This window comes from Apostichopus japonicus, chromosome 18 (genome assembly GCF_037975245.1).
Source record: "Apostichopus japonicus isolate 1M-3 chromosome 18, ASM3797524v1, whole genome shotgun sequence".
In the NCBI taxonomy this organism is placed as follows: Eukaryota; Metazoa; Echinodermata; class Holothuroidea; order Aspidochirotida; family Stichopodidae; genus Apostichopus; species Apostichopus japonicus.
In genome coordinates this window covers 7,921,940-7,949,354 of record NC_092578.1, presented here as the reverse complement: position 1 = coordinate 7,949,354, position 27,415 = coordinate 7,921,940, and the positions used below count along the sequence as shown (strand labels likewise).

The 27,415-nt window shown below is 37.7% G+C and overlaps 1 protein-coding gene across 2 annotated transcripts in view; it reads right to left on the bottom strand.

Annotated features, from left to right (window-relative positions):
- Positions 1-7,409: 7,409 nt before the first annotated feature.
- Positions 7,410-27,415, bottom strand: part of LOC139959064 (cilia- and flagella-associated protein 69-like) — a 31,529-nt gene continuing 11,523 nt past the window's right edge. For both annotated transcript variants that reach the window (XM_071956618.1, XM_071956619.1), the window contains exons 9-25: positions 27,172-27,267; positions 26,145-26,210; positions 24,437-24,497; positions 22,813-22,905; positions 21,413-21,490; positions 20,629-20,848; positions 19,973-20,137; positions 19,514-19,629; positions 18,431-18,631; positions 17,799-17,991; positions 16,541-16,678; positions 15,663-15,811; positions 14,518-14,643; positions 12,594-12,680; positions 10,625-10,692; positions 9,440-9,482; positions 7,410-8,461 (exon numbers count right to left, since the gene is read on the bottom strand). In XM_071956618.1, the coding sequence (XP_071812719.1) occupies positions 8,327-8,461; positions 9,440-9,482; positions 10,625-10,692; positions 12,594-12,680; positions 14,518-14,643; positions 15,663-15,811; positions 16,541-16,678; positions 17,799-17,991; positions 18,431-18,631; positions 19,514-19,629; positions 19,973-20,137; positions 20,629-20,848; positions 21,413-21,490; positions 22,813-22,905; positions 24,437-24,497; positions 26,145-26,210; positions 27,172-27,267 (2,035 nt within the window). In that variant the 3' untranslated portion in view covers positions 7,410-8,326. The remainder of the gene's footprint in view (positions 8,462-9,439; positions 9,483-10,624; positions 10,693-12,593; positions 12,681-14,517; positions 14,644-15,662; positions 15,812-16,540; positions 16,679-17,798; positions 17,992-18,430; positions 18,632-19,513; positions 19,630-19,972; positions 20,138-20,628; positions 20,849-21,412; positions 21,491-22,812; positions 22,906-24,436; positions 24,498-26,144; positions 26,211-27,171; positions 27,268-27,415) is intronic.

Below are 27,415 nucleotides of genomic sequence, written 5' to 3'. Positions count from 1 at the left end.
TAATAAGTGTACAGAGAACATGTTGCTCGAACTTAACTACACAAATTAAAAATATGCGATTCGCTGGAAATACAACTTGAACTTTATCCTTAGTTTATACGTCGAATTACTTGACAACTTTTCAGGTAAAACAGTTATCGGAAGCATCATAATTTATTTCGATTAATTTATTTCGCACATGTGCAGCCTACATACATTCAAACATATTTAGTAGGATTGATTCTTAAAGCTTCATAAAAATGCACACTTGTCAAGTTTTTATTTCACATTACAATGAACGAAGGCCGGAAGATTTAAATGTGAAATGTGCTGGACGTTGGTACATTTTCAGTAAGATTGCATATTATTTTATGGAGAAGGGATTGAACAACAATCTTTTGGCAAGCAAACAAGTTGGGGCATTGTACTCTTGACGTGGAACAACATACTAAACAACGGTTTCATCAGTATTTGAACACAAGTTTGGAGACATTTTGTCAAACATGCAAAATTTCAGGTAGGAGCTTGGCTTGTCACTGGATAAAACAGATTTATCTCTCGTAAAATCTGGTTTATCGGTCGAAAAAACCTGGTTTATCATTCGATTTACCAGGTTTATTGAATTATTAGCCATTTGGCTTGCCATAACCATCTCGACAAAATAATATACAAATGGCACACCATTGCAGCCTTCTTAAATGAACTTAAATTTGTCCGAATGCACAACCAACAACACAAAGATTTGCAGAATTCTTACAACCTATCTAGCCTGCTTCTAGACTGCTTCTAGACTGCTACTTAAACAGAATAAGCAGCACAAGTCTTACCCTGTCTACCTATGGACATCACCTACAATATATGAATGCAATGCAAGCGAACATTTATACTTTGATCGTCATCACATACCGAAATAAATATTGGATCCAGTATAGCAATAGTATGCAAAACAAGGGCGTAGGAACCGGGGGCTGGGGGCGCCAGCCCCCCCTCAGTGAAAAATATGGGGGCGAAAGTATCATTCCGCCCCCCCCCCCCGCTCCGCAAGTCAGAAAACCCCTTTTTCATTTCCAAATGAGAAAAAAATCTCATTTGGAGCACCAAATTGCATCTAAGGCCAGGTGAAAATGCAAAATTATTTACAAAATGGAGTGGGTGTTGAAGTGGTGCTATATTGCACCAAATTGCATCTGAGGTCACCTGGAAATGCAAAAAAAAATCAAAGGGGAGGGGGACACCCCCTCCCCTTAGACCCCTCCCCCAGGCCGGCCATCAGTCTTCAGGCCCCCTCCACTCAAAAGTACCTTCCTACGCCACTGATGCAAAACCTATAATATAACACACGCTAGGACTTAAGATGCCTTCAGCCTCTGAATATGATCCTGCTAGGATCGAAACGCAGACCCACTTACTTCTACAAATCTTTGAAACGTGGGAACGAACTAAACTGATTGTAGCTAGTCTCCGTAACGCCTCAGTATAAACTGCAAACGCCTATTTTAACTGCAAAGCGTAACTTCCCATACAACTATACCAAAAACGCACCAAACCAGCCAAAATTGCTCGAAAAGTTACAAAAAAAAACGTAGAATTACCTTATACAGCTTTACATGATAAACTTCCGCAGGGAAAGTTGATCGAAACTGAATATATTTTTGGAGCCGTAAACTTAGATTTCTTGTGTTTTGTGAATGGTCCTAACCACAAACTTATTCAGGTATCTTACCCTCAACTTCATGGAGTTTGAAAGGCCGAAATTGCAAACAAACCAGTTGCATATTCCTAAACTAGTTAAGAGGACCAAAATTTCAAATAAACAAGTGAATATCCTTTCATATGGTGTTCAAGTCATTACATCAAGTATTAAGGTGATTATCCTGTATCCTGATGTTGACAAACTATATTGCACCTTAATTTAATTCACAAGTGAGAAGATAAGTTTCTTATTGGTAGGATTTGCTGTATATTTGTTGTATTATTGCATGTGTATCGCAGTTTATTGACTTAACTATTGCTATTTTTTCTTTCGTTTACAACCTGTGTAAGCCGAATTTCCGATTGTGGACAATAAATTCAAATTCAAATTCAATTCAATTCAAATCAAGTACCAAGGTATATCGGTTCTCCGCTGATTACAAACTTAGATCTGTAGAACACCTCCCCCCCCCACCCCCACCCCCACCCCCAAAAAACACCTAAAATATAGGTTGCCAATTACGAGAGATAAATTTAACTTTCTGTAGGGTGAACAGCTACAAGGTGAACAGGAACAATATACACAGTGGCGAAAGAGGTGGATGTACTAGCACGATCGTTGATCGGCGAAGCTATTATTTATTTTTGACAAATCTGATATGACAGTTTGGGTGTTTTCAAGCAATTTCGCTCCAATGCCAACCCTTTGTTACTGAAAATAGTCTATATATATTGCATTAAGCAGAGCGTTCAAAAAGATTTCTAACACCTTGACCTCATTTTCAGTAGATCAAAATTAATTATTTAAAGTTACTAAGCGTTAATGATACGTTCACAACTTTTTTCAATTCCTTTTTCTTGTTCGTATTGTATTCATTCAATGCTTGTCAAGAAAGATAAAAGGCGGGCATGGAAAGCAGAGTCGCGAAGGTGTAACACATAGGAGAATGAATAAAGGAGACAATATGATAATTACCGTTCCTTTGTTAGACACTGACAAAGACTTTGACACCATTTTCTTTGTACCTTAGAATTCGATACAATCACCAAAAGTACGGTGATATACCACACTGCCACGGGCATTTTTGGTATTTAAATGCAGTTTGTACGCTATAAACCAATTAATAAAATTAAGCATATCAAGGTTTACGTTAATGACAATTTCTGAGAGGTCCTCATGCTCATAAGATATAGTAATATCATCGGCATAGAATGTATAATTAAAATTAGGACATGCTAACGGAAGGTCATTGATGTAAAGTTTGATTTAAAAAAGGAATGGAACTAGAATGAAGGCTTGGGGAACACCAGTCAAACAGTACGAAAATGGGAATTAGCATTTCCAATATGGAAAAGCACGCGTAAGGTTAGAAAGATAATTATTGCAACGATTGAGGTCGATGTCATCGCAAGCGGATTTATGGTTTTCAAAAGCATTTATAATATTGTCAACGAAGCTGGTATTAGTGATTGATTCGTTTATTTCCTTGGAAGAAATCCAACTTTTTAAGAAGAACTTCATGTTTAGAAATTGAAGCTAGAGAAGGGTTGTAAACAATTCTCTCGAATATCTTTGAGAAGAAATGGCAGAACAGAAATTGGCATGTAGTTCCATTTTTCATTGCTTTGTGTAGACTGGACATATCTAGCTCTCTTCAGATATGTTGGCATGATACCGCTTGTGACAGAAAGATTTATAATTGGCTTAGGGCAGTGACATAAGAAACTGATTTGATGACCTTACAATAAATGTCATCATGTCCAGGACTGGCAATTTTTATTCAGTTGATGCATCCAATCAACCAATCAACGGAGTTCGTGTTCGTCCGTAGGACGAAGATACAAGCTATTGCGATTGCTATTTTTAAAATAAATAACCACTATACGAAATTCTGAGTTATTCACAATATTACCAGTTAATGTTTGTCTAGTGCTTACCAAGTAGTCGTAAACTACATTGATTATATCTTTTAGCTCAGTAATGCTGTCTCCATTTTCGGAAAGTTCATTAATGGTTAGTTGGCCATTGCGAAATTCCCATATAACTCCAACAGATATGATGTAATAAAACATTGGTAGGCAACGTAGGTGCCCGTGCTATTTTAGACGCTAGACCAATCGCATATGAGAGAACTTGTGTAAATGTGTGGAGGTTAGACTGGGTCATCACACGCATGCCATGGTAATATTACTGTTATCACGAATGCAGCTCGCAATAATTCAAAGATTTCACGATGCACGTTGTAATGGGAATCCTCAATGGGAACGAAGCTATGGTTCTGAAAGATTCTAGTTGTTCTGGGGTTGTGGTTAGACAATATTTTCTTAATCCGCAACAGATGACGAGGGAAGTTAGATCCTGTATGTTAGTTGACGGGACAGTTAGAAGTTAGGCTGTAGCGATTGTGCCAGTTACAAAAGCCATATTTCAAAGGTTCATTAGAAGCTCTAGTGTGTATTCCTAATCCCATATATGATGTTAGATATTGTTAAACAGGAGTGCTCAGTTCACTTGTTATTTCTATCATTTTAACTAGGTTTGTATTACAAAATGGCCGAATATATGGGTAGGAGGCAAGTGTCCCCATGCCCCTATTGGCTACAGCCCTCTATATTTTTAAACGATTTCAAACATTTTCAAATACATAATAGTTAGTGTGGGTAGGTGTGAGTGTGTAAAGTGTGTAGTCTGATCGAACTGCAGAATTTGGAAATGTTTATACACAAAAATATGCATAGATACACATAAATTTATATATACATCTTTATATTTTGATCAGTATCTTGCAACGATTAAGGACCTATAGTAATGCTAAGCAGAAAGGATAGAGTTTGTGTATAAGACGAGCCGTGTTTTTTTGTTTGTTTGTTGTTGTTTTTTTGTTAAGTAATAAAATGAGAATTGTGGGAAGGCGGAAGTGGGAGGCTGCCCCTGCCCTGGCTGGGTAACATTTAAGGAGAAAAGAGCATACAGATCCCTCCTGGTGGCTGTGCTGTAAAGCTCACAAGCACTCTAGCCACCGGGTTCCTAGTTTTCTATAGGGCTTAGGGGCCACCATCCCCCCTCTGCTAAGGCCGAGGCCTCCTTCCACGAGTTAAACTTAAAGGGTGTGAAGACTCGCGCAAAAAAAAGAAACGTCTAATGCCGGTAATCTAACCTAGTTTTGACTGAGGTGTAACAGAAGTGTTAGACACCACCATCGATCCCAGAAAATGCACACACAGCTTGCTACCTTCGGTAATTAGACACTAGTGTACAGTCAGTACAGACAGCCGCGGTCAATACCCACAGCACAGTGTACAACCGATACAGCGATGGGCATCTCAGGTCCAGCGAAAGATAACAAGGTATCACGTTTCATTACTGTCTGCATTTCTAGCGACAGAGAAAAACTTCACTTGCAAGCAACGGAAAGTAAACTTTTTAAAGATGGCGGTACGCTGTTTAGGGCGAGTCTTCAATGCCTCTAAGGATATCTAGGGCACTTATGATTCTGTCTGATTTCAGCTTAGAGTGGGTAGTTGATATTACATGTTCAAGAAATCGATTTTTGTGATTAGAGGGTCATGTATTACGTTATTTTTGAGAAGTTTGGTGTTAAAGTTTTGGATAGTTATATCAATGCTGGATGATTTGCCAATTTCATATAGTTGTTTATTGGTAGTATATCTTGGGGTTTTGAGGCAGATACGGTAGGCAGATTTATGTGTGCTATTTAATTCATTAAAGTTTGGAGAGCTACTAAAGGCGAAACTACCATACAAAAGAATAGGTTTGATTTTGGAAAGATAGATTTAAGGAGAGTTTCGGCTCTTAATATTTTTGTATTACTTAATGTTCTTTAGTCTTAATGTTCTCCATGCTATCCCTGTAACTTTATTTATATGATTTTTATATTTCAATTCTTTATCACTTGTTACGCCTAGGAAAATAGCTTCTTTACTATTAGTTATTGTATTAATAAATAGGTTGATTTTCTTGGTTTTATTTTATTTCTACTATACGGGTATTCGAATATTATGAATTTACTCTTGATTGGGTTTATTTTTATTCGCCACTGGTAACACCTTTATTCTATTATATAGATTCAGTTTTGTAAATAATTTAATGCATTTGTGACTACTTCACATGTGTTCCACGTGGCTATATCGTCGGCGAATTGGCTAATTTTGGTAGTACTGACTTTATTGGTGGGTAGGTAGTTTAAATACAAAGAGTATGTTACAGGACTTAGTACTGAGCCTTTGGGGAGTGCCAGCTTCTAGAATGAAAGGATCGGAATGTATGGAATTGTACTTAATTTGCATAAACCGGTTAGTTAAATAAGACGAAAGGAGTTATGCTGATATTTACTGGGAGGTTGAATTTGAATGTTTATTTGAGACCATTATGCCAGGTTTTATCGAATGCCTTTTCAGCATCAGGAAAACTCAGGCGCGTAGCCAAGGGGGGGGGGCGAAGGGGGCAGCCGCCCCCCTCCCCCTTTTGAGCAATTTTTTTTTAAATTAATGTTTTTATGATATCGCTAGTATTTTCAAAAGAGAAAATGCTAAGATGCAACTTACAAGGCCTGGGAAGTGCCATTTCCAGTGATCTAGGAGGCATTTTCAGCCAAAATTTTCTTGTACGCTTAGCGCCAATTATGGTGGCGCTACGCTTAGATAGTTTGCAATGCCGAATCTACAGTTTCGCCCCCTTGGCAAATTCCTGGCTACGCGCCTGGGAAAACTGCCGTTGTGTTAAGTTTACTTTTAAATTCTATTTTAATTCTTTCAGTTAATCGAGCAATGGGGGTTTATTGTAGATTTATTTGTTCTGAATCCGGATTGAGAGGTATTAATGAAATTATTGCTTTCTAGGTGGGATCTTATTCTGTTGTCCATTATTTTTTCGACAATTTTTCCTATTGCTAAAAGAAGGCTTATAGGTTTATAGTTTTCTGGAGCCGTAGTGTTTATTCAAGACGATAATCAAGTTCCATTCGACGCAGCGACCTTTCACTAAAAGCGTCAAGCACTGAATTAAAGTCAACTTGTTCAGAGGTATCTCACTCTATGCTTAGTATGGCTAATGGGGAAAACCTGATTAGCATACCACACCTATAACAATCAATTGGTCTATCCAGTATCATATATATCAAACCTACTTACTTTCCTTTGCCTTTTTTTTTGGGGCGTCCACGTTTCGTTCCTACGAACTTATGTATGTTTCTGTGGGGGGTGGGGATTAGGTGTTATTGTACCCGATTAAGGATAACAATTGAACAACAAGTGACCACTGATCTAGTGGTTGTAGCCCCTCCATCTCCCTTTTCATCCCCTATGAAAACAAAAGAACAATGGAAATAAAAAACAAGTCAGCTTGTAGTGTTTTTATATCGTATTCAACTTTACAAAAGATTTTTTATCAGACATATTCTATGTACATATCAAAAAGAGGGAGACCTTAACTGCTGAGAGAATATGTTGTTGTTTATTTATTTACAGGTCAGGAACATACTCTCAGGAAAAGTGCTGAACAGCTTTCAGACTTCCTTTGAAACACAGTTTGTTACCGTCTACGAAACCGCTCGGCACAGCCAATTGAAACCAAAGTTTGATCATTACATACAAGTAATGTCAGATTATCTAAAAGCAGACAAGGTCAGTGCTAAATGTTAAAGAGACTCTGTGAACACCTCCAGGTAAGACGTATCGACTACTTTTGGAGTTTGCCTGCAAAGCTAGAAGTTTTTCTTGGGGCGGGAGGGAGGGTGGGTGGGGAGAGGGGTATGCAAGTGGAACTTAAGGGCCTCAAAGGATGTCTATCTGGCACTACTAACAAAGCGAAAGACTGATTATAGAGTTTGAGGTTAATCTGAGGCTCATCAATCAAAGTGAATGGACTAGACCTTTATCTTCATTGAATACTGTCAAACACTGTGAGTCCACTTTGATAAATCAAAATCAGACTCACAAAAAGATGAATGGAAAAAATTTCAACAACAAACTTCAAACTGATTCCAATCTCTCATTGCGTATTTGAAAAGTTTCACCAGTTTACTTAAAACTCAATCTTTGTAGCAGATGATAATTTATGAACATCTTCTTCACATTTTGCTTACTTAAAAGGCATTCAAAAAGAAACAAGACATTTAAGAAAACAATGAAAGAGGGAGAAAAGTACTAAACATTGCACCAGGTATTCCATAGTCAACAAATCAAATCATTGTAAATGCAATTGTATACAATATGAAACCACCGAAGGATAACCCAGTCGAGTAGGTGATGGAGGGGGAGGATGTGGATACTTAAATGATTCTGTTCATGGAGACTACATCTGTTTGCAAGGGAGGCCGGGTGGTATGAGAGAGGAGCAAGGGTGTTTCAATTTATATCGATGACAAAACTTTTAAAGTATTATTCCATCTCTTTTTAAAGGTTGTGTCACCAAATTTCTCAAATCAACAACCTGTTATCACAAAAATACCGTTTATATCAAAACAGACAAATGTAACATAGAGATGAGAAGTTAAGGGACAGGTTGATAATTTATTTATTCCATCAGATCCCATCCCATCCCATCAGAGTAATACCACAAGGATCTAAAATACCATGTGAGTCTCTGATGGTATCAAGGTACTTAAATGATTAAGTACATTGCCTTTTGACTAATTCATTGAGCAAAGACAAAGTTACTCTGTTGTAACGTAACCGCTCTTGTCTTCTCCTGCGTTTGAAGTCTCATTGTAGATTCATTCAAGATGTCCTGAGGAGTACTGTCAACACGAATCTGGCGGCCTTGGAAAGTCTGTCATGTTTAAATGAGACAAAGAAAGGAACAATCGACCATCAAATCCTCAACGACACAACCACCAAATCTTTAGCAGATAAACAGCCTTTTGTTGATTTTCAAGTCATTAACATAATAATGATCCATTATTGTATTCCATCTATTGTACTCCATCACATAATAATGATCCATGTCACCCTCTTTTGAATCCTTCCTATCCTCATATAGGAAAAAAGCAACAATTAATGAAACACAATTACAACCAGGTCAGTCTAAATGAAAATGACTGTTCAAGGAAAAAGTTGCATTGAAAACTTCAAGCTAAACTTTTATTCTCAGACAAAAGGTTTTTATCTGCAGACACTATTCTTATTTCTCCTAGCGAGTTCCTCTGGTCATTTTAGTAGCTAAATCTTCATACCAATTGTTCTATTTATTGATGTTATTTACATCATAATGATCCATGTCACCCTATTGTAACCCTCCTTCTACTCCTTCTCTACCCCCATCAAGTGAAAATAAAAAATATAATTGTACATATTCTGCTTTGATCCACCTTTTTTGAATGCAAGTGACCCTAATGCTTGAATTTCAGATCGACTGTGAAAAGAAGGACACTGAGAGGGCTGCAGCATCATGCAGCTAGGCTGCATAGGACATAATCTATTGTACTCCACAGTTTGACACCATACACACTGCTGGTCTTCAGAGATAATTCCTATTGTTTGATATTAATTCATCCTAGGAGAGTAGGATTATGCAGATGCTGCAACTTTTTCTTGTTGACAACAGTGCCTTAATATTAAAGTATGAACTACTAAAATATAATATAACAGATAAATTTCCAAAATTTTGTTTTGGGGGGTGGGAGGGGGGTTATCAGAGTTTCTAGACAAAGCCTATGAGATTGTGTACCAAAACTGAGTACATAATTTCTACAAGTCTTTCCTTGTTTTGAGTGGGGAGGGGGTAGAATTGTCATGACTAGTCACTTACCGTTGTTTGAAGGTTAGTAAGATCTGTATCGTGGAATGATCCTCTGTGAATCGAAACAATAAAAATTGTGAGAGGTCATACATATAACATCAATAAAGCAGTACAGTTTTTGTTTACAATGTGACATCTATCACCATGGAGATAGGTGAGCACAAATGATGACACATGTCTTTCCACAAAAGCTGTTTCATAACCTGAGAAGGGTTCTTACGTTGTAAACCAACATCACATTAGGCTTATACGTGCCATACCACAATTAGAGTAGTGTACAGCTGCCTGTAACTCCAATTTACTACTGCAGTGATGTTTTTGAGTCATTATCATTCTGTTTCATTCTTGCATGTAGTAGAGGAAAAAAACAAAAAACACTGTTGGTCTAAAAATCTTGAGGATTGTGATTGTGATTTTAAGGCATTTTAGAAAATCCTGGGTGAAAAATTCCACAACAAGAGCTGAGAGATGGGTTGTGGAGCTACACTTTGACCTCTTCTAGCTCAACATCATGTCATTTGAATGCTTCTGTCTATGCTTTAGCAGCCTTGGAAAGTGACAAGTTTAGTGTGTAAGTCAATGGGAGCAATTCATTGTGGTATCACACCTACAGCTATTGCATATCAGATGTGAGGAGCCTAGCTTTATTTTCGACCTACTTGTTAAGTCTCTCCAACAGTTTTCATAATTGCTATAATATCATAAGGCTTATCAACAGCACCCAACCCGATCTACACGGCATGAACTAAACATTGGTTGCTAGTGTGGGCTTCCACTGTAGAATGGCAACTACGTTTAAGTGGGATGAAAAACAATTGACTTGCAAACAGTCTTTCCAATAGGATATGACTTTAAACGTCCTCCCTCTATCACGCAGTGATCTGTTTCCAATGTTTGCACGCATGCGTGGGTGAGCTGTTGTTTACTGTCACATACAATCAATCACCAATCAACAGAGAATATCTGGAAATGGGGTGACCCAAGAACAAAAAAAACCATCCATAATTAAAATCAGAAAGCCAACTGGCCCTTGTGATTTATTGCCACATCTTATGTGAGATCGTTCAACAGTCATACCACACACAAGGTATTTAAGTGTTGGCCATTAGTGATTTCAAGAGATATATCTATCCTACATTTAAATCATGGGACCAAAAATGGACAAGCAAATGAGAAAATCTCCGAAAAGGTTACCTTTCCCGGCTGTTGTCCACTTCTTCTCTAGACTGATGGATGGACAAGTCCTGCAACTTCTTAGCAGACTGTAAATATGAAATCAGAGAGATATTAACAGTTATTAGTAGAAAACAGATCGGAAGAGGAAGGGGGAAGACAAGGGGGCAAACAGTGACCCCAGAGAAAGTTAAAAGAAGAAAGTGGAAAGTAGCAATCCCCCTTGGACCAAGAAAGTCATATCAGTATATCATGTGTCAAGATATTTCTCAAGTTATTTGTACCCTGGAAAAGTGATTTACACTACCCTTTGTGTAGTATACTCTAATTAATAGTACCCTGGAAAAGTGAATCACATTACCCTTGATGTAGTATACTCTAATTAATAGTACCCTGGAAAAGTGAATCACACTACCCTTTATGTAGAATACTCTGATTATTAGTATGCTGGAAAAGTGAATCACATTACCCTTGATGTAGTATACTCTGATTATTAGAATGCTAGAAAAGTGAATCACACTACCCTTGAAATCATATACTCTAATTATTAGTACCCTGGAAAAGTGAATCACACTACCCTTTATGTAGTATACTCTAATTATTAGAATGCTAGAAAAGTGAATCACACTACCCTTGAAATCATATACTCTAATTATTAGTACCCTGGAAAAGTGAATCACACTACCCTTTATGTAGTATACTCTAATAGTATGCTGGAAAAATGAATCACACTACCCTTGAAATCATATACTCTAATTATTAGTACCCTGGAAAAGTGAATCACACTACCCTTGAAATCATATACTCTAATTATTATGTAGTATATTTATGTAGTATACTCTAATAGTATGCTGGAAAAGTGAATCACACTACCCTTGAAATCATATACTCTAATTATTAGTACCCTGGAAAAGTGAATCACACTACCCTTTATGTAGTATACTCTAATTAATAGTATGCTGGAAAAGTGAATCACACTACCCTTGAAATCATATACTCTAATTGTTAGTACCCTGGAAAAGTGAATCACACTACCCTTGAAATCATATACTCTAATTATTAGTACCCTGGAAAAGTGAATCACACTACCCTTGAAATCATATACTCTAATTATTTGTACCCTGGAAAAGTGAATCACACTACACTTTATGCATATACTCTAATTATTAGTATGCTAGAAAAGTGATTCACATTACCCTTGATGTAGTATACTCTAATTATTAGAATGCTAGAAAAGTGAATCACACTACCCTTGACATCATAACTTTAATTATTAGTACCCTGGAGAAGTGAATTACAATACCCTTCATGTAGTATACTCTAATTATAAGTATGCTGGAAAAGTGAATCACACTACCCTTGAAATCATATACTCTAATTATTAGTACCCTGGAAAAGTGAATCACATTACCCTTTATGTAGTATGCTCTAATTATTTGTACCCTGGAAAAGTGAATCACACTACACTTTATGCATATACTCTAATTATTAGTATGCTGGAAAAGTGATTCACATTACCCTTGATGTAGTATACTCTAATAATTAGAATGCTAGAAAAGTGAATCACACTACCCTTGACATCATAACTTTAATTATTAGTACCCTGGAGAAGTGAATTACAATACCCTTTATGTAGTATACTCTATTTATTAGTACCCTGGAAAAGTGAATCACATTACCCTTGATATAGTATACTCTAATAATTAGAATGCTATTAAAGTGGCTCACACTACCCTTGACATCATATTCTCTATTTATGAATACTTTGGAAAAGGGAATAACACTCCCCTTGACATCTTAAACAATGTTTTCTCCAGGTTGTGTTTAACACTCTGTTCTTTATAAAGGCTGTAGCATGGGAGTCTAGGTGTGTGTGAGGGGACACCCTATCCACCCCAAATCAAGTAAACTTTTGCCCAACTGCTACAACTAATCACCAGCTCACAAACATATCTTGGTAAATGTGAAGCCTTAATAAAGAGAATGTTACCTTCAACAATTCATAATTGGACGTCCTGGCCACATAGTCCTGCCATTTCTCTAGAGTATTTTCAGCCTGCTTGTGATTCTCCCTGATCTAAGAATAGGAAACAAAAAACATATCCACGTAATGACTCTTATAAACACTAAACAGTTTGGAATTCTATAAAGGAATGTCCTCCCCAGTCAAGATTGTCCACGGGTCCGCTATATCACGCTTCGTCGGCCATATTTGATGTTCTCAATAGAGTTCAGTCTCCGCATTCACTTCAATGTCAATTTTGATAAACTGCTAGCTTACTTACAGTCAAATTTGGCAAGTAACTGGTACACAGGTACCACACGTTTTGTCATCTGCAGTGCTGTCTGCAGATATGTTTATCTCACTTTTCATCACTAATTTTAGGTGTCCTCAATCAAGTCAGTCTGGTCTTGTCAGTTCCATACAACTGTTACTGTAGATAAAACTAACTAGTTCACTGGTAAGTCAAATTTGCCAACTTGTTGTGTATAACTAGCCAGGCGCGGCGGAACGGAAAAATTATTGGGGGGGCCAATGTGTGGAGACTATCTAAGCGGAGCGCCACCATCAGTTGGCGCGGAGCATACAAGAAAATTTTGGGTTTTTTCAAACCCCCAGATGGCCGGAAACGGCACTACCCGAGTGTTTTATGCTGCGAATACCTAGCCCTAAAATATGGGTCTCAAGCCTGCAATTTCTCAGATTGCACGTAAAAGTCTGCAAAAAATATTGTAATTTGTATATTCGATGGTGTTTTAAGAGAGTAGCTATTACTCGTAGTGTACTCGCAAAGATGTTTTTGAGTGTAGTAAGGGCAGTGGTGGAGCTAGAGGTATTGGTCAGCGGGGTCAAGAATGGTCTGTAGGGGCGCTTTCGACACTATCTAAGCGGAGCGCCACCACAGGTTGGCGCGGAGCATACAGAAAATTTTTGAGTAAAGATACTCCCTAGGTTGCAGGAAATGACCCTTTTCGGGCCTTGCTAATTTGCAGATAAACGGAGAATAAATAGGTGTCGTCGCCATTTTGTCGGAAAATTGTCACCAACAGAATATGACAAATGTCAATAGGTATATGAGAGCGCAATAAAATAGTCAATAATCGCGAATAAGTAAAAAGTAGTGAAAAGCTGAAAAGGTCGCCAGCAGTCCATTTGAGTCCGTCAGGGGGGGGGGGGCATCCGCCCCTGACTGTATATATGGACGCTCCGCCACTAAGTAAGGGGATGTTGGAGAACTGGCTGAAATGAGGCAAGTCATTGGCCTAAGACGAAGTTGTGTTACGCTTACCGGTACTCACACTCACTGCTTCCACTTTTCACGGGGCGTGAAGACGCGGTTGGGGTGACAATGTGGTCTATAGCCAGGGGACGGGCCGAGGGTCCCCCAGCAATTACTAAAATTATTACACCTATATAGTATACGTGTGCATCAGACAGATCGACAAGTATGCATTGAAAAATGGACAGATGCACGTTTCGGAGCCTTGGTAAATATTGGGGGGGCTTATCATGCATTTGCCCCCTCAACTTTTTCATTGGGGGGGCTGAGCCCCCCCAAGCCCCCCCCGGTTCCGCCGCCACTGTAACTAGCTCACCTACATCAGTTCTAATGCTGTCTCGCTCTTTCCATGTAATATTTGTCGTTTCTTGGCTGATGGGAGTGCCAACTTAATGACAATATTTGGAGTCTCAGTCATGCCTGGTTAATTTCATGCGGTAGTTGATTCCACAACCCTTCAGTCACTGCTTGGCTGATGGGAGTGCCAACGTAATCACGATATTTGGAGTCTCAGTCATGCCTGGTTAATTTCATGCGGTATTTTATTCCACGACCCTTCAGTCACGACTTGATTCAGTATCGGTCGTTGTTCTCAGTTATTGTCGATGTTGTCGGTATAAATTTGTATCTCACCTGTGAGTACAGTTCTTGCTCTTCCAAGAGATCATGCTGGGTCTCAGATTCTAGTATCTCCTCTTGCATATCGATAACCAGAGATGCCAACTCCTGACTAGCACGGCCAATCACAGCTAAGGCCTCCTGTATGGGCAAAAACATTACAAATTACATCATAAAAAGTATCATTTGCAAAAAGTTGTCTTTTCAAATTCCAATTTACTAATCCAAGTCTATACAAATCTAGTCATACTTTCACTCACTTTTGTCGAAACATGCTGATGTAGCAGCAATACACATGTTTATGCAATAGCAAAGCACGATTAATGCAATAGCAAAGCATGTCTATGCAATAGCAACACAGGTTTTTGCAATAGCAAAGCATGTTTATGCAATAGCAAAACATGTTTATGCAATAGCAAAACATGTTTATGCAATAGCAAAGCATGTCTATGCAATAGCAAAACAGGTTTTTGCAATAGCAAAGCATTTTTATGCAATAGCAAAACATGGTTTATGCAATAGCAAAGCACATTTAATGCAATAGAAAAGCATGTTTATGCAATAGCAAAACAGGTTTTTGCAATAGCAAAGCATGTTTATGCAATAGCAAAACATGTTTATGCAATAGCAACCATGTTTATTCATATGAAGCAACCTTATCTATTACCTGGTAAATCATCATTCAGTTTTAACAACCTGACCCATCCAAGAAGCTTATGATCATCTAACTGCCCAGTTTTTGTTGTCAAGTGCTTCGAAACACCAACAGTTATAGCTCAATTTTGCTTTTCATGTTTGGAGAACTACAGCATTTGACAAAATAATTAAATAGAAGTAAAAAATATCTACTAAGTTTTCAGTAAAGAGAAACAACAAATAAATGATGAAAATACACATATCTGATGCTACAATGCCAATGTTAATCATAGAATTATGAAATCAAAAAGAAAGGGTGTCTCTCCTTCCTGCAGGCGCAGAAGACGCAAGTTATGTTTGAGGGGCGTGGTGACTACGCTTCACCCATGGTCTCGTCTTAGTGTTTAGGGTCCTCTGCCCTCTTTTAGGTAAGAAACAGAATCTCATAGAAGAAGGGAACCCCAACTATTATAGCACCAGATATTGATTGATACAAGAGACTTAATTAATCATTTTCTTCTTACCTGATCTGGAGTGACTGGCCTCACCCCTTCTTGAGTCAGTTCTTCGGTAATTTCACTCCATACCTCACCCTGCTTAAAGTCCATGTACCTCTCTATTATACAAAGGGTGACCTGATCCTCTGCAGAAAGACCTTGAAGCTCCTCAAACCCTGTCAATGGAGTGTGGGCAGTCATGAGGTTTAATGAGGTACCAATTGAGGTATAATGAGGTAAAGTACACAAAATAAAACACAATCATACAGACTATGAAAAGAGTGTTTGATAGTTATTATCCCGTTATTATTATTATGGAATATTTTAAGCCAAGAAAGATTAATAAATACCTTTGATTTTGGGGAAAACTGAGCAATTTTGTTTACTCATCCCTTTGATACCCTAGTAGGTACAGTTAATGCTACTGCAAAGAATACGGTCCTTTTGAACTTGTCCAGGAATTAAGTAAGTCAATTTTATTGAATCCCAGAAGGAAATTACGTGGGTGATGAGGTCTTGAAGAGGTCTTAGCAGTGGTTTCAGTAGTCCGGACACAACGAATCATTGATGTCACAAACATCATACTGAGAACTTTTTAAACCTTCTACTATTTTTTATTTGGTGGATGGGATTAGGGAAGCACAGGGGTGGCATTAGAAATATTCTTTTTCTTAAACTGTCAGGCGTATAAGCATACACTTTTGATGGAACGTTGTTTTTTATCTTTGGATTATTTCTGCGACACAAAAACTGAATTTATTCTCAAGTATTTCTGCAAAGGATGTGGGGGAAGTGACGCAAATGGTCTTTGCAGTAAGTGCAAGCACCATATCACCTTCTCAAATAAATATCTCAGGTTTGCTGCTATTCATATACATGTAGTAAATAAGGAACAAGGAACTCACCTAATTTGTAGAGTAATGCATATAGTTTGGCTCTCATGTTTTCAGAAATATCTACAATAGATTGACTGGGACTGTTGGCTGGCAGTGGAGTAACTCCTTCTGAATCTTGCAGTGTGCCAATCAATGGTTTATTAGTATCTTTGGGGCAAAATGAGAGGGAAAATAAATAAACGAACAAATCAAGGGGAAATAAAAAACAGCAGTTTACAATATATACTAGATAAAGAAATGTACAGCATTAGGTCAAAAGAGAACTCATCTTTAAAAGTACTCTTCTAGTGGCTGAAGTTGATTGCTTAGCCAAATATATTTTTGAGGCACACACTCACAAACATCACCTAGATATGAATTTCTTTTTTCATCAAATTTTGCGATTTTATGTAAATGCATTTGGCAACAGCAGAGTGGATTATGGTCATCATGGCATTTCAGCTGAAAATGCATTTATCTATCAAGGAATAGAATATTTCTACAAAAAAGACATCAATTTTATGAATTCTTTGATATACTTTAAAAGGTAATCAAACATTCCAAATGTATCCGGTTTCAAGGATAAACCAACAAGAAGAGTTTAATAGCATCACAGACACACCCCACCCCCATCCCCACCCCTATCGTGATCCAACTTCCAGTTGTCGTTGAAGTCAAAATGGATAAGATTCAATCAACCATATCTTGAGTTAGGGGCAAGATATCAAAGATGGGATTTGCAAGTTTCAACTGGCATTGTAAAATATTTTCCTCTTCAATAGACATTTCGTACTGTTTGTCGTTGGAAAATCCTTTTAAGTACTGCAAAAGATGTCACTGAGTAACTGAATGTAATCCATTTTTATTTTTTTTTAACTTCACCACATGGTCAAGTTGAATATGCAAGTTTGAACTACCACAGGCCAGTTTGAAAAACTCTGAATGACTAGAAGCAAAGTTACTCAGAATGACTTTTCAACTAAAACAATCAGGAACTGAACAACTAAACAGATCAAAACAGGAAAGGTAGTAGCCTTGAAAAGCTGGAACAAGGCAATCAAATACAAAATAAAGACAGATGAAATCAACTTATATTTGTAGAGGGTTCTGTTGATGGGTTTGGGGGGGGGGGGTTAAAAGAATTGGAATAAGATGAGTTTCCACAATAACATGATCCTAACTAACAACAACTTGAATGTGGCCAGTTTAAAAAAACCTCCAGGCCACACCCCTGCTCCTCCCACCCCCCCTGCCCCACCTTTATTCTAAGGCACAATATATCACTCACCAGCTATGGTACCATCCTCTTTCCTCATCACTCCGAGTTCTTTTTCTTCTTCTTTCCATATCCTAATGAGAAGTTTCCCGACCGTCTGGTCCGAGCTTCCCCTCCAGGTTGACAAATGAGATACGGATTTTGCATTTTCACAGAGGTCGGTCAAACATCCTAGTATCAAGTTGTGCATACTCCTTGCTGCATTCTACAGGAAGTAAACCAAATTAGAAGTAAATAACAAGTGGCAATGTTCATATGTTTTTTTAAACCAGTGATATGGTCGAGATGATAAAGGTGGTGTTACTAGAGAAGAATTGAAATGTAGCGTTTGGGAGGTGGTGGGCTTGCCATCTCTAGAGATATTATTTTCTATTCAATATATTTTGTTCCAAGAGACATTATGTTGTAAACAGCAACAAAGCTACATTGACTACACTTCATTCGAGGGAGAAGAAAAGTATCCTACAAGTGTCACAAGCTGCTGTGAGAGGTGCAGGAGAGGGTTACCAGGTGGACCTAGTCACAGTGGAAACAAAGGTTACTTTCTCCTTGGACCTAATTCTTCGTGAAACCACCTATTTATCGATCGCGGCGGGACTTCTGATGACAAAAAAAAAGACTGTTCGAAAGAGATGAGAGCTAACCTGTAAGAGGTCGAGTAGGAGAAAGATGCCCTCTCCTTCCAGAAACTGGTCCTCGTTGATGGTAGCACCCACTATACAGCACCAGATGGCACCTAAAGTGGCCAGCATCATTCGGTGGTGTCCCAAGCCATTGAATAACTTCTTGGGGTTAGTTTTAAGATACCTCAGAATAGAATCAACCCCCTTCTCTCCAAATAATTCCTGATGATAAAAATGGTATGATAATTTTTCCAAACTTTTTTTTCACTATTAAAGTAACTCCTTCTTGAATGTTCAGTAGTCAACAACTTTATCAAACTGGCCCAAAGATTACTCAAAAGTTACATCGAAACTGACCAATGCAGGCTAAGACACACTCACAGGTTTTCTCCACAAAGCGTAGGTTAACTTCACGAACATGGCAAATAAAAAAAAAAGTGAAATTCTGATCTGATTGTCTTCCAGACGTTCTTTCATACTGAATGAATCACACACAAGAAGAGAATTGTAACAAAAAAATTCTAAACTTTCGATTTTTAATTCATTTTTTTAGATGAAGACTAGACTAAGGCTCATGAACTACATTCTTATGCATGCTTACTAATTTTAATATCGCTTGGTATCAAGATATTTTATCAAAATCAATGTAAAAACTTGAAAAAAAGCTGTTTTTAAGGACCGAGCAAAAATAATCACTATCATCGTTGCAACCAAACTGAAGCACATTTTCTTTCGCCAGAGATAGACGCAGTATTCTCAAGCATGTGGAAAATATTTCAAAAGTTGTTCCTTGGAATTTTTTATGGAGATTTTCATACACTCATCTATCATAGTGTACATTAACGGTGAACTGTATGAGAAGGGGAATACTGCAAGAAGTACAAAACTCAAAGGAATGTAAGTTTTTGAAAGACATTCCTCCTTATCTATGTTCAAATAAATACTGACACTTCTTAAACAAAAGAAATATATAAAGGCAGTTGTTTCCTATTAATATATTTTAGACAAAAAACAGGAAACTTCGAAAAAGGGGGGGGCATTTGAAGCAACCTTCTCTGGGACCCAACCTTGCACTCCACCCCCCCCCAGGTTGGTGTTACTTACTTTCCGATGTTGCTCTCCGTCACACAATACTGAGAGGATGTATAGCATATCACATTGCATCTCGACATCAATGGCATCATCTGGCATATCTGATCTGGTCGCACTCTGTAGAATATCTGATAAATCCACAAAAATAAATCAAAAAACGATTAAAACTTAGATATCGAGACAGACTTGAAGGTTGGACGTAAATAGGGAAGATATGTAGTCTGTCATACCAATAACATGTTTCTTTCACAAGTTTAAACAAATATGTGGAAAAATTGCCAATCAACACATAACTTGTTATTAATAATGATAACAATAATCTGTAAAAGATTGTGTTTGAGGGTAGCCTTCATACTAAGAAGTATAAAGTGTAAAAAATGGCTCCTGACATATTTTGTCATATTTTCATGGATTGCTTCATCCCCCTTCCCCTCCCCCCCCCCCAAAAAAAAAAGGGGAACAAATCCTCACCAAGTATTTGATTAATAGCTCCCTGATCTGTAAGGTCCTGGTTTACAGAACTGTCTCTTAACGAGACCATACTCCTCATGAGATGCAAGCAATACCTCATCTGTGCCCTTTTATTTCCTCTTCCTCCGAGACCATGAAAGGAGTTACCGTGGCCAGCAAAATCATCTAAAAATAATGAAAACAATGAAAGAAGAAACGAAGAGAAATTAAAAACAATTGAATGCTATTTAAATATAAATCAAAGTACAACAGATGAATATTTAGAGCAAAACACAGCAAATGTATATTATCAGAGAGGCTTTTGAAAAAGTGTTAGCGAACTGCAAAACTGTGATGGGGTTAGGCCAGGAGTTTGGGGAACAATGCTAAAGGTCACAGACCTCAAATTTTGGGCTATTTGCTGGCTAAATGCCAGTGGAGTTTGGGGTTTATTCAAAGGAAAAAAGGCACTGCCAATTTACTGCAAATATATTCTGTTGCTCTCAAAAACTTGAACAGAAGCGAAAGTGTGTGTTGTCATTCAGAAAAATGCCAAGGAGGATCTTGATTTTAGCCAGTAGATTGTTTTAAGCCTCTTTTCTTTTCTTTTTTTTTTTTTTTTTTTTTTTGTGTGTGGCTACAATTGTAAAATTCTAGGCCTTGGTCAAAAATCTTACCTTTGCCTACACACCATTCCAGGAGGAGTAGTAATCTTGTACTTCCCTGTGAGTCTATATAATCCTGAACACAGAGAGGTCCTAACGTACAGAGAGCAGCCATGACGTGGAGCTGGATCTCCTCAAACTGGGCCGGAGACCATTCTTGAGCTTGGGAGGTGTTTTCGTTAGGGTGTATGTACGATAACATAGCCAAGATGACGTTACTTTCGGATATGAGCTGCAAATAGCGAATAAATTAAAAATTCAATAATAATCATAAAAAATAATAATAATTAAAAAAAACAAATACACTATTATTTCAAACAGGAGAATTTCAAGAACTAGTGAATTATCTATGACTATTAAGATCTATTGAATAACAGTGATACAGTTCAAATTTATATGATGTATGAACATGGTCTCAATTTGTAGGAATTTAGAGATAAAGACAATTTTCACAAGACACACCAGATGTGCAGAGTTAAAAAGATAGATGGGATGAATCCACTTTCTCCTTACTATGTCAAAGGGCTGTAATGGAAGCTGTAATACAATTCTGTCAAAACACCACCAAAGTTAATATACTGTGAATAATAATACCTACATGATCTGATAATCCTTTACCAATTAAAAGTTTTTGACCTTGGAAAAAATTCAGAGGTTCTGATCAAAATCAATATTAAAAGAGTTTGACAGGTTAATAATCTTGTTTTATTGAGAAGGGATGACTCGCAAGCACATGTTGAGATTCGGCATAGGGGCAGTTTTGAGTCGTAAATAGACGGGTGGGTCATGTACTTACGGGAACAGTCGCGGGTTCTTTTGAGAGAACCACTAGCATGCTGATGAGAAGCTTCTTAAGTTCAAAATCTTCAGGATTCTGTGGAAATTGTAAGAAAGAACTAACTTTTAGCTAAAAAAAAATTAACTTTTGCCGAAAGAAAAAGCAAAAATTTGACGTAAAAGGGTGACTCAATGGTACCATTTTTTTCAAAACTGTCAGCAATGGGTGCCGAAATATTAGCTGGAAGGATCGTAAAGTTTTTTTCAAAACAGACAAAATAAAGACATGTTTATATCTGTGGTTAATGACCAATGGGTTGTTCTTAACATTACCCAATCACTGACATCCTTCTAAATGAATCATATTTTCCTTTACCAAAATAATAAGATGTGTTATTTATAAAGCGCGTTCCAATAAAATCTCAAAGCGCTGTACAGAAATAAATACCTAAAATATATCAAACAATACAAAAAAATTGCAATACAAAGAATAACAAGGAACAATTAAAACATAAGAGCAAATATTTACATTACATTACAAATACAAAGTGTTCATATTAAACATTTATAAAAAATGTGTTTTCAAATCCCTTTTAAAATGATTAAGATTAGTTAAAGTACGGATATTTCCTGGAACGAAGACTGTTCCAAATCATGGGGGCAGCTGCTGTGAAAGATCTCTCTCCGAAGAAGTTGGTCTTGGATTTAGAAAGATGGCAAAGAAAGAGTTGTGATGAGGAGCGTAAACTACGACTTGGTTCATATTTGGTGATGAGTTCCGAAATGTAGACAGGAGCCATATTATTCAGAGATTTGAAAGTGAGCAGTGCTATCTTATAATTGATACGTTGTTGTATTGGTAGCCAGTGCAGTAAGCCCCTCCCCACTCCCCTTTCAAAAATAAAAAGCAAATGTATGTGTTTATGTGTGTAGTTGTTTTTTTTTTGTGAATTGCATATCTACATCTATGGTAGAGGCAGAATAATGTAATCAAGAGAGGGCATCACTATCGAATTGAGTGATAAGTTTTGATGCAGAAAGATTTGTCCAGATTTTTACATGAAGTACAAAATTTCTTTTAGTAAAGTCAATTTTTCAACAAAATTTTTTTGGGGTGGGAGGGGAGTGGAGGGTTCTTTGGCAGTTTACCATACGTGACAAGTGTGATTAAGAAATGATTGAAATATCTTAAAATGTGTCTGATCAGGTGTTTAAATCAAGAATCTGCTAAACTTCATCAGTTTAAAAGTTCTCTCCATTTTCCTTTAAGAATTATCTGAAATCAAACTGTTTACAAATGCCAAAACTTCCATCCATCTGATTTTAAAGTTAGGAATAACATTTCCCCTTAACTTAGATCATAAAGAAACTGCTAGTTCAATACATATGATATTCAGCCAACTAGAAATTAATACTTACAGTGCCCAGCTTAAGGTATTTCACAAGAGCATTGTGAGATCGAACTTCCTGAAAAGTCCCAAATAGCATCAACTGTTTGGCATATCCAGTCTCCTGTAAATTGGGCAGAGAAATACAGTAATTTATGGGGATTAGTCTGCATTTTGATATCAGGAGGAAGAAATCCCGTTTTTCTTTTTAAGAATATGTAAGGGTATGTACATCTTGGTACGACAAGAATGGATGCTTCAGAAGGAACTGGAAGAATGCACAAAGTTAATGGTGTACTGTAGTGATAAATTTGTGAGACTAGGTCATTGGATAAGTCCAATAGCAAAAGGTGTTTCCTAGTATACTGCAGGTCTGTATATACACAGAGCAAATACCACACCACAACACAAAAAAAAATTTGCGATTGCATTCAAAATTTGATGATGTAAGGTTTCTTCTTCAATCATGAATATGTAACATGAGCATGGGAATGATCACAAAATAACCATTGAAGATGATGAACTGTTACTATTTATCTAACCAAGATCATCTAATTATCTTAGCGTAAAATAAATGTGGAATTCCTCAAGACTTCTTAGTCTACCATATTGAACCCTCTGGTTAAGATTTGTCATCCTCCCTCCCTTCATCTCTACTGGCAGATTACCCCACCACCTGCGTGGCAAGACGTTTGGACTGGAGGATCTTCCATGTCCCTAATCCCCACCCATTACCCTTCTCCCCCCCCCCCCATTGGTGACAACACTCCCTCTTCTACCGCAATCAAGCCTCAGGATTGAAATCTCTTATCTATATCCACTCCATTATGCACAACCCACAGACGCCCAGTTACAGCACTACTACACACCCTACCCAAACCCAGTTACAGCACTACTACACACCCCACCGACGCCCAGTTACAGCACTACTACACAACCCACCCACGCCCAGTTACAGCACTACTACACACCCCACCCACGCCAAGTTACAGCACTACTACATACCCCACCGACGCCCAGTTACAGCACTACTACACAACCCACCCACGTCCAGTTACAGCACTACTACACACCCCACCCACGCCCAGTTACAGCACTACTACACACCCCACCGACGCCCAGTTACAGCACTACTACACAACCCACCCACGTCCAGTTACAGCACTACTACACACCCCACCGACGCCCAGTTACAGCACTACTACACACCCCACCGACGCCCAGTTACAGCACTACTACACAACCCACCCACGCCCAGTTACAGCACTACTACACCCCACCCACGCCAAGTTACAGCACTACTACATACCCCACCGACGCCCAGTTACAGCACTACTACACACCCCACCCACGCCCACACCCCACTGACGCCCAGTTACAGCACTACTACACAACCCACCCACGCCCAGTTACAGCACTACTACACACCCCACCCACGCCAAGTTACAGCACTACTACATACCCCACCGACGCCCAGTTACAGCACTACTACAAACCCTACCCACGCCCAGTTACAGCACTACTACACAACCCACAGATGCCCAGCTACAGCACTACTACGCACCCCACCGACGCCCAGCTACAGCACTACTACACAACCCACCCGCACCCAGTTACAGCACTACTATATCAGAACTAAGATGCACGTTACTCACGATAAAAGGAGCCTCTGGACAGGAAGAAGCAACTAATGTTGAAATTACAAGGAGGTCATTCCTGTGGGATAAGACCAGACAAAAGTTATAAATATGATAGAAATAAATGCCACGTTATAAAAAATATAAATATGCTGGTTCCTTTTTCTTCATAGTCAATCTTCACTAATATATCTGAGCACTCTTCACAATTTTATAAGAAGTTATATGCATTGTTTTTTATGAAGACAAGGGTTATAAAGATCTGGTATCAGGAAGCAAGTAGCTATGCAAAATTGGCAAACTACTGTACATACAAATTGGGCAAATTGCTATGCAAAGTTGAGTATACAAAAAAGGCAAACTGCTAACGCAAAAATGGGCAAGATTGAGGAAATTATAAATACAGAGGCGGCTAATGCTACACATATACAACGATGTACATAACAGTATTGGAACAAAGAGCATTAATAACTAGTTTTCAAATTTGAACAACATGTCTGATTGGAACAAAGAGCATTAATAACCAATGTTCAAATTTAAACAACATGTCTGATTGGAACATAGAGCACCAATAACCAATGTTCAAATTTAAACAACATGTCTGATTGGAACAAACAGCATTAATAATCAATATTCAAATTTAAACAATATGTCTGATTGGAATAAAGAGCATCAATAATCAATATTCAAATTTAAACAACATGTCTGATTGGAACATAGAGCATTAATAATCAATGTTCAAATTTAAACAATATGTCTGATTGGAACAAAGAGCATTAATATTCAATATTCAAATGTCAACAACATTTCTGATTGGAACATAGAGCATCAATAATCAATATTCAAATTTGAACAATATGTCTGATTGGAATAAAGAGCATCAATAATCAATATTCAAATATAAACAACATGTCTGATTGGAACATAGAGCATTAATAATCAATGTTCAAATTTAAACAATATGTCTGATTGGAACAAAGAGCATTAATATTCAATATTCAAATGTCAACAACATTTCTGATTGGAACATAGAGCATCAATAATCAATATTCAAATTTAAACAACATGTCTGATTGGAACATAGAGCATCAATATTCAATATTCAAATGTCAACAACATGTCTGATTGGAACATAGAGCATCAATATTCAATATTCAAATGTCAACAACATGTCTGATTGGTACATAGAGCATCAATATTCATATTTGAACAACATGCCTGATTGGAACATAGAGCATTAATAATCAATATATGTCTGATTGGAACATAGAGCATTAATAATCAATGTTCAAATTTAAAGAACATGTCTGATTGGAACATAGAGCATTAATAATCAATATTCAAATGTCAACAACATTTCTGATTGGAACATAGAGCATAAATAATCACTGTTCAAATTTGAACAACATGTCTGATTCACCAAACTGCTACGTTAATTGGCCGACATTAAAAATCGATGCGCCGCCCGCATAACCAAACACAATGACACATGGGCACTGGAAAATAATTGTCAGTTTCAAAATCCTGTGATACATCGACAAAGTTTCTAAACATGGTATTATTTGACCCAAGGTTGGTGGCTCTATATTTCAAATGCAGTCTGCAAGCAACAATGCTAAAAGAGCTCTGAGGGCAATTCTGAATCACAAAAGTATTTCCACGATGGTAAGACCTACTCATCAATTAGTCGATACTTTGTCATACGATATTGATGTTTGTTAATTACCTCAGTTGTCTATCATAGTGACTGTAACCCTGTGTCATTCGCTCTGAAAAGGCATCTTTTAGTGCACTGAAACAAAATTCATAAATAAAATGTGATAAAAAAACAATCTGAGGCAACAGTGGCCCTTGAGGGGTCTATGATTAGGCCTGTCTCTCGGTAATGTTTAATAGTGTTCTCCAACATCCTCCCCCCCCCCCACCCTCATCCTTCTCCAATCCCCTTCCCAAACTATATTGGCCATTGAATACATTTTCCTCTCAAATTTGGAGAGAAAAAAGTGGAAATTCCCTACAGTAATTAAAGCCAAGAACATGGACTAAAATGTTTCATAAAAGTGTTAACTGTCGCATGAAGAAGGTATTGGCCTCAAATATTTATCCGCTAAAAATTGCTCATAATTCGTCAAATTAGCTCCCCTTGATGTTCTGATACTCTGAGTAATACCCCAACACAAATATGTATTAAAACAGTAAGACAATCAAAAGAAGCAACGTTTCGGACATGTTCGGAGGACGACTGTTCTGATCTTCCATCCTTATTTGCCAAACATGGAGAAATGTAAAAGTGGGACGAGAAAAAGAAGAAATGACGAGACATGTTTTGAGAATGATTGTTGAAGTTTGGAGATTGTTGATCATATTCTGACATTCTAGCATATTTGGAATCAATAGTGACGTGTCCAGACTTGAAGTGCCCAGTACAATGTCCTCAGTACGAGTACAAGGTGCGGGGTACAAATTTGAGTACAAAGTACATAGCTATGACTACGAGTACGATGCCATGAGTACCAGTACTAGATTAGCACTTTTTGCCGAGTACAAATACAGAGGTATATGTACTCCTGCACTAGTACAGAAACTATGCACTCCCCCCCACCCCCCAGGGTACTTGTACAGAAATATGTACTCGAGTACTATGGTTGACTACTGATGCAGTTTGAAGACACAGAGAACACTACATATTTGTATTCAAAGTACGGAGAGAGCTGAGCTGATTAATTGATGAAAATATTGAATGGATGACTTACTTCAGACAGACCAGTGAGTTAAGCTGTCTAGAAACTTCTTCTCTGTTACCATTCTCGATTAAATTCCACAGAATCTCGATGGATCTGAACAGTAACCTGCGAAGGTACAAAAAAAAAGGCAAATCTTACTTTTCCATCGCCATTTTGCGATGATTTGGATCAATTTGGTGTGAATGCTATATCGATATCAAAATACCATTGCATCTTATAGCTTCGACTTTTTCAACCAACTTTACGTTCAGAT